Source organism: Caloenas nicobarica, chromosome 1 (assembly GCF_036013445.1).
Source record: "Caloenas nicobarica isolate bCalNic1 chromosome 1, bCalNic1.hap1, whole genome shotgun sequence".
NCBI classification, from domain to species: Eukaryota; Metazoa; Chordata; class Aves; order Columbiformes; family Columbidae; genus Caloenas; species Caloenas nicobarica.
In genome coordinates, this window is record NC_088245.1 from 131,645,232 (window position 1) to 131,658,394 (window position 13,163).

The 13,163-nt window shown below is 39.2% G+C and overlaps 1 protein-coding gene across 4 annotated transcripts; it reads left to right on the top strand.

The window, feature by feature from the left end:
- The first annotated feature begins 1,213 nt into the window (after positions 1-1,213).
- On the top strand, positions 1,214-12,960 carry POU1F1 (POU class 1 homeobox 1). 4 transcript variants are annotated; one of them, XM_065655121.1, is made up of 7 exons: positions 1,214-1,355; positions 3,367-3,372; positions 4,188-4,253; positions 6,288-6,533; positions 8,338-8,502; positions 9,955-10,015; positions 12,747-12,960. In XM_065655121.1, exons 1-7 carry the CDS (start codon positions 1,214-1,216, stop codon positions 12,958-12,960), a joined length of 900 nt encoding a protein of 299 aa, XP_065511193.1. The 4 variants fall into 4 exon arrangements, with proteins under 4 accessions (XP_065511193.1, XP_065511175.1, XP_065511181.1 ...); XM_065655103.1 differs by lacking the exon at positions 3,367-3,372 and adding an exon at positions 5,177-5,294 and having other exon boundaries at positions 4,104-4,253; positions 6,292-6,533; XM_065655109.1 differs by lacking the exon at positions 3,367-3,372 and adding an exon at positions 5,177-5,294 and having other exon boundaries at positions 6,292-6,533.
- Positions 12,961-13,163: the final 203 nt, after the last annotated feature.

Below are 13,163 nucleotides of genomic sequence, written 5' to 3' on the forward strand. Positions count from 1 at the left end.
ATAACATGTATGATGGCTCCCATATCACATTTCTGAGGTCTATGTCATAAAAATCATAATTCAGACATTTGAACCAGCTTTGAATACCAAATACACAGAAAATGTAATTGTCTTTACATAAAATAAATAAAAGGTGGGACCCAACCGTCTTTAGTCACAAAAACTCCAGAACACCCTCCATACCAGAACCCCTCAAAACTCTAAAACCAGACAACGAAAGACCCTCCACATCCATAACTTTTATCTCCTAAAAAGTAAAAATAAAGGAAATAGGACCCCCTGTGCCATTTTTTCCTTTAAATTGTATAGTATATAGATAGAATATGCGACTATGATATACTGCAGTAATTTTCATCAATCTCATGCCAACAAATCACTTAGTAAATTCTTTGAGAAAAGACCCTGCTTCTACTTAGCGTGTAGCACAATAAGGACCAGGACCTTCTGGATGAGACTGTAGATATAAATTGATAGTGGGAACTGTGAATGAGTTTTATGTGACACTATGGGTTCTTTCAAGTGTTTATATTAGATAAACATTTAGTACTTCATGCTTATGTAAAGCTATCTGCTTAGAAGCTTCTTCCTGAATACAGCTGCTCCAAATTACACATCTCTGATTTGTACTAGTACATGTTAAGACAAATGATCACTATGCAACTGCTGGGAATTAAGTTAATTTAGATTATTTTGCTGTAGGTTCTTGACTGTTGAAGACTTCTGATTGAGCTCTCAGTGGGGTTGCCTTCCAGGAAATTGCCCCGATGAGATTTTTGGGGCAGGTGTTAACTGTGGAAACCTACTTAGTATTAAACATACCTGTCTCGTTGCTACCAACTTTGGAGACGATCCTTTATATTTTTTTTCTGGTCATTGTTCTTCACAAAAGACCTAATTGAAAATATCTGTCAAATCATGTCTCTGGTTTCCCTCTTCTTTCCCCACCATTAATTGGACAGGTATTGTGTTTGTGTGGGAAGGAAGGAGGCTCTATAGCAGTATAGCAATATTGCTGGGAAAAAGAACATTAAAATGGATAAAGGGATTTCCTAGTGGTATAAATACCTGCACACGACCTCCCTGTGCTCTGGAGCCCTCCTGTATATGTATATGCAGGTAAAAAGCCTAGAATACAGTTTGAGCTGCTGTTAATTGCGCCAGATCTGTTCTGTTAGAAAACAGGGGCAAGCGGCTCCTTTGCCTGTTGGAGGGTATGACTTGCCAAGCATTTGCTTCATCTGACACCTTTGTACCCTTGAATTCTGACTCTTCTACCTCTCTGCCTCTGATAATGCATCACAGCGCCGCGGAGTGCCTGCCAGTTTCTAACCATGCCACCAATGTTATGTCTACAGGTACTTTTTAAAAATAATCTCTCTCTCAGTAACTGTCATTTTTAATGCTTCTGAATGCTATGTGTTCACCAAGTTCTGCAATATTTAAAGTGTTTGGTGTCAATGCTGTACGTCAGATTGGGACTACATTAAACATTTTCACAAAACTCTGCAGGATGAGTGAATCAGGGACACACCACGTGTTTGTGTTTTAGTGAAATTTGTAGCTTTCTCTTAATTTGTTACAAATGTGGGCTCAAGTATGCTACTGATGCATTCACTTAGAACAGGTTCAAACAGTTACTGTTGTTATGGCTATATAGTCTTGAATGACAGGTGTCATGTAAAGTAATTTAAAGTTTGGTTACTATGGAACTACAGTTTAAAATTATATAAATTACCTTAAATAGGAATGTATTTAAAAGTGGTCAGGTCTAAATATAATTTGGGGAATGTTTCAAGAAGGAAAAATATGACTTTACAATGCGTATCGCAAACTGGATCAAGACTAAAATTTAAGTGGGATGTTGAAATTTGATGTTAGAAGTCTCATTAATAGTTTTGAATTTTGTGTGTTTATGTATATAATCCAATTAATTGCATTTAAATACTAGGACTACGTAATCACTGAACTATCTGAGAGAGACAGAGAAAGAAAGAGGGTTTTCTTGCAACCTTAAACCTGCACAAGTGGGATTCTGGAATAGAGGAATTGTTGGTGGAAAATTTTGAGGAATAGAAAAATAAATAGTTTTGATTTATGTGAAATTGCATTAAGGTAAGAATTTTATTTGGAGCCTCAACAAGGAACTAGCTTTATGCTGAAATACATTGGTAATAAAACATTTTAATACTAAGAAAAAGCATGTACGTAATGAAATCTGAGAATTAGTGTTAGATAACAGGATGTTATACATTAAGCAAGAGATTCAAAATATCCTAACATGGCTGTTGATTAGCAGCAGTAGTAGGGAATAGGAGAATTTAAATTTTGTATGAGGACAAATTTATGTATCTGTATCATACATTATTTTCAGATTCATCTGATTCATAATAAAAAGTATATAGCGACAGCCAGCCAAAAGCCTTTGCTCATCTGCTTCAAATTCAGGTTTGATACTTTTAGTTACCACTCAAGAATAAATACTGCTGTAGTCAGTGGGAATTTTGTTTGCAGGATCACATGTAGTAGATGAGGCTGTGAGAATGGAAGCAGTGACAGAGGATGCTAACTATAACAATTAAAGGTTTACAAACTTCTTACGTAGATTCAGAAATTGCAATAAACTATGGTATGATGGTGAAAATATCTAAGGAGAATTTGTGCACAAAGTAGACATGAAAGAATTTTGAATAATTACTTATATTAAATGTCAAAAATGTTTAAAATGCATGTGACAATTCTGCATCACAAAGTAGAAGTGAATATACTGCTGTTCAAATACTGCACCATGTCATACAGCTGATGTATGTTCTGCAGTATCCTCAACATTTTAATTGTCATTATTTAATTTAAACAGCATCATCCCCAGCATTTAATTCTAAATCGTATTAGAAAGTTGGAAATCCTGGGTTTATTCATAAAAACTATAGTTTAGGGATTATGAAATAATAGTAGAAAAAAACCACCAGTAAACACTTAGATCTTATCTCAACAGAAAAGTTGCCTTGCTCTAAATGCTTTAGTATTATTAATGAAATCTTTATTTTGGGTGCACTTATACTAGTATAAGCATGTCTGGTTTAGTAGATTTTATTAAATGTATCTAAACAGGATGTTTTGCCGTTATTATTACTGTTATAAAAAACAGAGATTCTAATCCCTAATTACTTACATTGTTTCAAACAACTGGAACGTGTGCTCTAAAGTGCAGTTTTACATACCTGAATGTTCACAAACATGAATTTTTAATATTATAATTTATAGCAGTTGTTAGAGGGGACAGTATATGCAATTTCTGTGGCTACTTATGCATGAGAAACCACCATATCTCTCATTTTGCATTCAGTAAAAAATTGTCTGATTCTTCAGGCACTGGTGGTTACCAAGCACTGATCCAAAACAAACCTGTAAAAACACTAGAGGGAAAATAATTCTATTTCTTGGTGCTGACAATGGAAAATGATGATTTAGGCCTAGCTTCTTAGAAGAGCCCAGAGTCTGTTGTCCTGCTTCCCTGCCACCCTGCCGAAGCACTCTGAAATGTTTTTGGTAGATTGGCACTTGAGAAAATGCAGCCTCTGGATGCCTCAAAGCAAATATCCCAAAGTGCTGCTTTTAGAAACCCAAGTCTTAGGAATGTGTGAAATATTGCCTTCCTTGATGCCTGTGTTCACTGCGGGGTTCGCACAGCAGTGAAGCAAATCAATTTTGTGGGAACATGGAGCAAGTTTTTATGCAAGATTAAATGAAATCATGTGTTGAAGTTGGGTGAGGAGAGGAACTGATATCCTCCTGGAGACTTCAATGCTTCCCTTGCTCAGTAGTATATGTAAACCGGCTTATGCCCATAGACAATACTAAAAAAATTACTTTGAGACCATAGTAAGACAATTTCTGGTTTTGGCTCAGAAGGTATCTCACTGTTTATACTGGCAGTCACATCTGGTGTGACCTGGACAAGTATCTGGACTTCCAGCAGAGCTAACCTGATGGCTATGGATCAGAGCTAAATGCTTACTGAATGCACACAAAACCTGCTTATAAGGATACTGTCTGCCTCTGAACTTAAAAGCTGTGCCTTGAATCCTCGCACATTTTCTTACCAGTCCCATCTGTTTTGTCTTTGATCCAAACTCCTATATGCTCCTGTATCCGCTTTGCCGTGACGACTTTGGGAAACACTCTGGCAGGCCTTCATTACTCTGTGCCTTCCTGTCATTATGGAAATCAACCATCTACCTATGGGGTGATGGCAGGTAAGAGACATCCCCTCAACTGGGTGAGCTATTAGCATGTGGATTTTGGCCAGTTTTTCTTTAAAGATACTGATTCAAGACAATTGCTTAAAGAAGACAGGGCTGGGGTTAAGGCACTCGAAAGGGGATTAGGAAATTGAGGATCAGTGGCCAGAGTTTCCTCAAACTTCTGCGTCTCTCGGCAGATTGCTCTGTATCTTATTTCTCTCTACAAGACTGGGACAGTGCTGCTCTTTTGGCTTGCCTATGTCCATATCCCTGGCGATCATCACTTTTTGAGGGATCAGGACTGATGTACTTGATATATATGTGCATTACCAGTAGACGAGGTGATGGAGCCCTCACTGGAACTATAAAATAACATGGTGGCACAATGAAAAAGTAGCTGAATTCATCAGGAAGATCACACAGATGGTCATGGATTTTTACGCTCATGAATGTATATTAGGAGTGTACGCTAGCGTCCTGCTCCGTTTTCCATGTCGCAGGCTGAGTAAGAAAGAGGAATTGTTATTCTATCCAAGTTCAAGTAGCTGTCAATGAGGTAATGTGATAAACCAAATTAACACAACCCTCAAGAAATAATCATGACTCAGAGCTAGCCCAAAATCGAACTCAGCATTTTATTTCACTTAAGATGAAGGAAATACTACAGTAAGTCAGTACAGATGAATACATCTGCATAGGGACTCTTCACGGACAGTCAGTAGACTTCCTTCACTGTGTGCAAATGTCCAAATATTCCTATTTCATTGTCCATCAATGTATATGTTACAAACATTCCTAGCATTGTTCAGATCCCCAGGAAAAGTCCATAGGTATTAAACAAAAGGTATTGCTAAGAAGTTTATTATATTTCAGTCCAAAATAAATACGTCTACATTTTCCTTCTTTCTCTTTTTACTCTTACCTTTTGTTATTAGGCATCAAGCCTGCAACTCCAGAGATGCTATCAGCAAGTCTCTCCCAGAGTCGCATCTTACAGACATGCAGCATGCCACATCCCAATGTGGTAAACGGTGTCAGCACCTTGCAAAGCAAGTCCTTCTCTTTTCTTTTTTGTTTTTCCCCTTTATTTTTTGAGAAAATCATCTTTTGTGGTTATCCTGTGTGAAAAGTGTAAAGTATTCCTATGGGGTTAGAACCTCCGATGCTAGTGAGAGCAATCGGGGCAGTGGAGCCAAGAAAAGTAAATGGAGGAAGGAGTGGGAGGTTAATGAAGTTCAGAGTTCTGCTATGAAGTTTTGTGTAATTTAGAAAATTGGGAAGGATGTCCTGAGAACCTGGAATTTACTAGCTGCTCCAGATACATGGAAGAGTGTTAATATTTCTCCAACGATTTTATTTTTCCCCCCCTCATATCAGAGACTCTTTAGCTCTGTGTACAATATCTAGCAAAAAAACACAGCCTTCACACTTAACTGAACCTCCTTGTTAACTCTGATAGTTGTGAAAAAAAGGTAGCACGAGATAGTTTTGCTTTGTTCTTGAGGAATTTCTTTTTAAGCCAGAACTATCACTCTAAATGTCTTCTGGGCTTTTGCCTTTTTTTTTTACTTTGAGCTCTTACCTGTGTACTTTCATCAAACAAGCTTTATGCTGAAGCTAAACCAAGATAATATCTTGTCCGTACATCAAATGGTATTTACATGGAAATATTCTTTGTAGTAGAAAATAGAGACTGGCACATTTTATGTGGCTTAAAATGACATAGATCCATCAATCTTGTTATGCCACTTAATTCTGGCTGAGGCCTGGGATTGTTATCTAAATTTAGACCATTTACCCTTTATGTAAGTGCATCACAGTTTGCTAAGAAATAGGATGGCTACAGCCTGTGAAAGTGGCTGTTGCTCGCTTTTCAAATATTGAGACGAGAGACCGTATCTCGTAGGAGATCCTCACTCTTGAATACGTTTGCATATGTTATACAATAAATATTACAGACATGGATTATGAGATGATGAAGGTATGTTTCCATTGTGTAGAGGTAGAGAATAACTATACCGAGTTTTCTTTTTGGTGTTCCTTCAGGTAGCCTGACCCCTTGCCTTTATAAATTCCCGGAGCATGCCCTGAGTGCCAGCTCATGTGCCTTGGGCCACAGCTTCACGCCCATGCACCAGTCCCTCCTCACAGATGATCCCACCGCTGCTGACTTCAAGCAGGAGTTCCGCAGAAAAAGCAAGTCTGTCGAAGAGCCCATTGACATGGACTCCCCTGAAATCAGGGAACTGGAGAAATTTGCTAACGAATTTAAGCTGCGGAGAATTAAGCTGGGTATGTGTTTTATGTCCATGAACAAAAGGCTGAGAAATTCTAGTGAAATAAAAGTTTTTTCCAAATGTTTTACAGTCCAGCCTCTGCACTTGTCTAATCATAACTCTAATCCTGCCTTGCACTGCCAAACCGTCTCTATTCCTAGAAGACTTACACAGAATTAATGAACTTCAGCTTTTTGAAACTTAGTACACAGAAAGTGACTTTAAACTTTCCTGTCCTTAAGTTACTTAAGTCCAGAGAAAAGTATTGCTGTTCATTAAATTACATTCACTAGCAGGTGCCTTATTTTGCACAGCCCCAAATTTTCTACAACTTAGGACAGCACGTGATATGACATCTCATACTCACCTTCTTCCCCATGAAGTGCTTCACTTGATGGTGCAATGTCATTTCAATATGTAAGATGTGTGACATCCATGGCAAATCTTTCATACCAGTAGGAAGCTTCTCTTCCTGGTTTATTTTCTTGTGCCAAGACACAGGTACCGCAGCAACTGATATCTTTGTTGCTGTCTGAGAACTACTGGGGCTGATGGGAGATGGATTTCATTAAAGGGTCTTCAGTGAGGTGCTTGTCTTTCACTGGACAGTCTTAGCTGAGGACAAAGGTGGACCGAGCCTTGTCTTTCTCACCTGTAGAGGATAGAGGTACATGCCAAAGTAAAAGCCTGTCTCACCCTTGTTTGAACTGTACTGAAAAATAATCACATGCAGCACTGCAGATTCAGCCCACTTGTAAATATTTGGTACTCTGAATGAAGACTTGCAATTTTGACATTATCACTTATAACATGACATGGTATCATCACAAAATAGAGTATCCTTCTAGCTTTATAAATGTAAAAAACTTACAGGGTTATTACAGGCATCTATGCATTACTTAACAGCTAGAAAGCTAGTGCGTTCCATTTGCAGAGTAAAAATAACCTCTGAAACAAAAAATTAGGGTTTAAAAGTATGAGCAGCTTGGTCAGTTTTGCTCTATACCATGTCTTTGATGTCAGCCACAGCAACAGAAAGACTTGTGAGGCCCCACGCTGTTAATCACTGTAATTATTACTGCATCTTCATCCTGAATTTGTGAGGGAGCAAAACTTCCTGTGATGCAAGCAAGTGGCACGGAACCTGTAAGACTGACCTTAATGCTCTCCTGGGAAAAATGCAATTTGCACAGGAAAACTAATCTGAGGTTGAGCTTTACAAGGGAAGAGAGAGTTAATATGGGCTGTGGGTCTGAGGCTGAGAAACGCAGGGCAAGTGCAGCCAAAATGGAGGTAAAAAGCTGCCTCATGAGACATTCAGCATCTAAAGAGATCCTGTCTGGTCTGGTGCAGAGGCAGAAAGGCAGAAGGATGAGCCAGACTCCTGAATGTAGCAGATACACATTCACAGCCTAGAACAGGGAGCTGCTGTTACAAAATCAGTGTCTGCATGGAAACCACAGCATTTCTTTGATAACTTCAACTTAGTCATTGCAACAAATAACAGGAGACCAGTCGTACCTCTGGGGATTAGCCTGTTGCCATTGCAGCATCTACAGAAAGAAAGATATGGGGTGTCTGGTTCCTTCTCAAATCTCTAATCTTGGAGTGTAAAACCATTAAATCAGTGAAGACCTCCACTGAAACCAACAGGAGGCTGAAGAGGTCTCTGCAGAAAGACCTCTGCAGAAAGCCCATCCTGAAGACACTGCAGGCACACACAGCTCATAAAAGTCAGCAGTGAAGGGCCAAGCATCTCATGGAAAGTAACTCTTTCTATAAAGCTCCAAAGTGCCTTTTTTTTCCTTCGTTTTTTACAGGTTACACGCAAACTAACGTTGGAGAAGCACTGGCTGCAGTGCATGGCTCTGAATTCAGCCAAACTACTATTTGCCGGTTTGAAAACTTGCAGCTGAGCTTCAAGAACGCATGCAAACTGAAATCGATACTGTCCAAGTGGCTGGAGGAAGCAGAACAAGTAGGAGGTAGAGAATTGAAATCCTCTAAATATTGATTTGCATTTAAACCAGGATCCTATATGTATGTTGAAGGACTAGTACATGTATTCCATAGACTAAGGTTTTTGTTTTATCAGCTTTGATTACTGAGGTGTGCTTATATTAAATTTTGGCTATCTTTTATGGGTGAGCAAAGGGGTCAAATTGAAATGTATGGAGGGTACAGAGCAGCAGAAACATCACTTGACCTACTGGAAGTAATTTATTTCAGTCCTGTCCCAGCAAACGAGCTCCAGTCCCGTGGCATAGGTCAGAGCTGTTGTTAAGATGGGACATTTAGCAGCATACAGGGATTCTTCACTAGCAAAGAACTCATCCTTCCAGCCTCTGGTATATGAGATGTAGCCTTGGGGGAAAGGATTTGAGTTCAGCTGCGGCAGTGGTCTTTAAACCCTGAAGAAGAATAGCATGGCATAGAAGTTTTTGATGCAATGTTTTTGCTGCTAGGGGATTCCCTTCCTTTTGTCCAGTTAATTTCTAGTTGCAGGAAGAGGCATGGGGTTCACTGGGGAAAGAGTATGTTAAGAACAGTTTGGTTGATTTAAAGGAAATGTACTGTTTTAAAGAACAGCCTTTTCAGCTGGATGAATTGGGATTCTGGGAAGCAATGTGCCTGGAGGTGACAGCAAAAGCCAGGACTGCCACTGTGTGGCACTCACCTAGCATAGGAAGAAAGAGAAAATGATCTTAATGCTACTTTTTGGATTCGCCGTTATATTCAACACTAGAAAAGGCTGTCAAAAGGCTGCTTCTGCCACACGCTTCAGTTTACTTTGAACCAAAGGCAGAAAGCTTCCTTCCCCTGTAACTACACTAGAAACCAGAGAATGGCCTAACATGGCCGGCATATTGCAAAAAGCACATGTAAGGGGTTACGGGTGGGCAGCAGCTGCTGACTGCATGAGCAGCATTGCAGGCTTGCGCTGCAGGGTAAGATCATGTGTGCAGGCAGTGGCCTCTGAGAAGTGAGGGAGGACTTTTCCATCGGGAATTGGTACGGAAGATGCAGATGAATAAATGGATTTGGGAGCCAAGGCCATGTTCTGAAGAAAGAGAGTGATGTAGCTGAAGGGTATGGAAATGAAGTCTGTCTCCCTAGACGGTACCCATCACGAGGAAGAATGTAGGTGAAAGGAAGGGGCTGAAGTACAGCTCCCTACATAGGTGCAGAGCTAGCGCTTTAGCCATGACACACCATTTTTACTTATAGACATTTATAGCTGGATGTAAAAAAATGACCAACCATCTGAAAGAAAAAAGCTTTTCTATGTGTGGTGCTGCTCTTCTTCAGTGACATTATCTGATAGCTTTCCTCTGTCTTCAAAGAAAGGGATTTTTCTTCTGGAGATAATTGTGCTTGTTTTCTATTCCCCGTGGAAAGTAACTGCTTGATTTGGTTTTGTTCTGTTTTTAATGTAGCTTTATACAGTGAAAAAGTTGGAGTGAATGAGCGGAAGAGGAAGCGCAGAACCACCATAAGGTAATAAATATTTAGAGGGTTACATGTTCCCCTTCGGCTAAGATCCTCCTTTTTCTTGGTCTTGAAATGAAAGTGTTCCTATTACTGAATCTCTATAGCTAGTGTTTCAAAATGTTTCACTATTTTGAAACATTCCACTGAAAAATAACAGCATAACCCTCCAAGCCCCCAATTTACTCCAGATATACTACCTTTCCCAATAAAATACTTTTTTTTTTTTCCAACATATAACCACAACCTTCAATATGGAAAAAAAAAAAATCCAATTCTGCCCAAATTTTATTATATCAACATAGTGAATGAGGTATCAGAGCATCCTCATTTGCATTTTGGGAGGTTATATATTATACCAAAATAAACTGCATTATTTTTCCAGAGAATTGAGGTCTGGGAGTTTGAGAGCAAGCTTTTATACGTAATATTGGATCCTCATCCCTATCCTCTGTTATTGCATTCTTCGGAGTTCACAAAGAAGCACTTCAATGAGCCAAATGGAAAAAAAGGAGTTGTTCTTGGAACCTCCTTCTGCTTCTCATATCTCTGGTGGCCAACAGCTACCATCTATCTAGCCTCAACTCTATATGAAAACCAAGTAGGCTGGTAAATCACGTTACAAAAACAATTACCAAATAGGCAAAGTGAGAACATGGGATAATTCCTTCTCCTTTAGATATCCCAGGCTCTTATAATCTTTGATGAAGAAGAATTCACTCAGGAGGCCTTCAAGGAGCTGTAGCATTCTTTCACAGGAAGGGAATTTGACTGCCTCTGGGCACAGGCCTGGTGCTGCCAGGCCCTACCCATTACAGTGAATTGCCTGATCTTTGCAGAGGGATCCTTCCCAATGTGCTGAGCCACCTCCCAGAGACGTAAGCTGCTCTATTGTCCTACAACCTCAGAATCCTATAACCACAACATGCACCTCCTCCTTTCACATTCAACTTGGGACTTCTTTTTTTAGTCATATTGCCTTCAAGTTAAAATTATTCCGATGGGTTGCTCCTCAATCAGGAGTGAGTTGGGGATGGGAGATGCTTCATAGCTAATTTGCTTATCACAGCACCTTACAAGGGATGAAGCTTTACTCTTGGGAGGCCAGTTTCTCCTCTCGGTTTCTCTCCAAGCTAGTAAAGACTTGAGCAGCAGTGCCAAGACCTTGCCCAGTTTATGAAGCATGGCCTATGTGAAAGCTGCAAGTCGAGCACACCTCTGTCCTAGGTGTTTTCCCCTGGCTAGAGGAGCCCACTCAAGGCTGCTCATCTAACATTGTGGGTTTTGGTGTTGTTTTTTAACAGCTATTGAATAAATCACTCCTCATAATAAGAATTTTAATTCTTCCTGCTTTTACGTTGAAATCCACTGCACTGAGAGTATCAAATATGGCAGGTTGTCAAGGGCACAGATAATTGAGAGGAAGTTCAGGACAAAATCATATATAATAAGAAAATATTAATTGTATATAGGACCTCAGTTTGAAGATCTCAAACTAATCAGGCAGACTGACTTTACCTGAACCTCAGCCTTACTCTTATCAATACTTAATGGATGTTTGAAGGTAAACTAGATGTGAAACAAAAATCCCACTAACTAAATTAGCGTAGTCATACCCTTAAGAAAAAATACTTAATTTGGATTTGTGGAAGCTATTTTCTTTTCTACTTTGATCAGAAAGCCTACAAAACTGTTAGTCAAAACCAGTGATATTCTAAACTTCTGTGTGTGTAGAACATCATGTTATTAATTAGTTAGTTTTGGCAATGTTAATAAATATTGTGAAATAGACCTGTAAATGAAAAACCAACAACATATTGCAGATGAAGTAATGAAATAACTAGAACTCCAGCAGATTCTTTGTATATTTCTATAAAAGAAATACCTGCACCTCATTTCCAGAATAATGCATGAAGTGCCCTCTTGTGTCCAAAGAAGTTACAGCTACTGCTGAAGCCAGTTTCTGATGTGTCCTGGTGGCACGTAAATATGCTGCAGATACTCTGTTTTCTGAGAATAAGCAACACAAACGGGAAGCAAATTCTATCTGACAGTAAGAAAGTATAGTAGTCTTAATTTATTTTGTTTATTGAACCACTCAACCTTGGTCACTGCTGACTCTGAGGAATAGATTAAGGCAGACTTTGAGAAAATGTGATAATTGCTAAAACAGCTTGCTGTAAACTCTGATTTCTAGAAATACTGTAGTGTCCTCTCTATAACAAAATGAGATGCAGAACTTGATATGTTTCCCAAATTGCAAGTGATGGAGCTCTTTGTAAAGAGCTCTTTTGCCCTTTGTAAACCCAAATGATTTGATACAACCAGGTAACCACACTCATGTGCGTTTGCTGGACCCCTACAATGCTGTGACTGGGGCAGAAAGGGTGGGCAAGCTTGTCCCAGTTCCTGTGATCCCATTCATGTCTAGCTAGTAGCTGTATCTCCTAGAGAACATCAGGAAGCATAAATATGTCATGATTACCACTGAAATTGCATCGAACTTGATATTAGCTTTGCTTTTAAATGAATCTGTGCTGAAATTCTGCATGATGTGATGCTGTTCATGTCAGCAAATGACTACAGTGTAAGCTCTGTAGGTTTCCTTTACGTAGAAAAAAAGGAAACACACCAAGTCACTACCTTTAGTGGTCTTACTTGTCCCTTCTCCTGAACTAGTGGTGAAAGCCTGAATGCATCAGAAAAGCTTTTAAAGGTGAAATCTTTTCCTTTTATCCAGTATTGCTGCCAAAGAAGCCCTAGAGAGACACTTTGGAGAACAAAGTAAGCCTTCTTCTCAGGAAATTATGAGGATGGCTGAGGGGCTCAATCTTGAGAAAGAAGTTGTGAGAGTTTGGTTTTGCAACAGAAGACAAAGGGAAAAGAGAGTGAAGACAAGTTTACATCAGAATGCCTTTAGTTCTATTATCAAGGAGCATCATGAATGCCGGTAAAGCTTTTCCATATATAGAAGTGGTTTTCTGGGTTTTGTTTTGTGTTGTTGGGTTTTTTGTTTTCTTGTTTGTTTGTTTGTGGTAAATATTGTATATATTGTAAAAAAAAAAAAAAAAGTGTTTCTCTTACAAGCTAGTCAGCTTCAGATGTAGTGTGTTGTGGAAGGCACGATGTCAATGTAAAAGGTTGGAAACAAATTAAA

What these genes read in the sequence shown, in the direction of transcription:
- POU1F1 (XM_065655103.1), top strand. Translation starts at nt 1,214, where the DNA reads ATGACTTGCCAAGCATTTGCTTCATCTGACACCTTTGTACCCTTGAAT. An exon ending in GTCAGCACCTTGCAAAGCAA is followed by an intron (nt 5,295 to 6,291) that starts GTCCTTCTCTTT and finishes TCCTTCAGGTAG; the next exon opens with CCTGACCCCTTGCCTTTATA. An exon ending in GCTGCGGAGAATTAAGCTGG is followed by an intron (nt 6,534 to 8,337) that starts GTATGTGTTTTA and finishes CGTTTTTTACAG; the next exon opens with GTTACACGCAAACTAACGTT.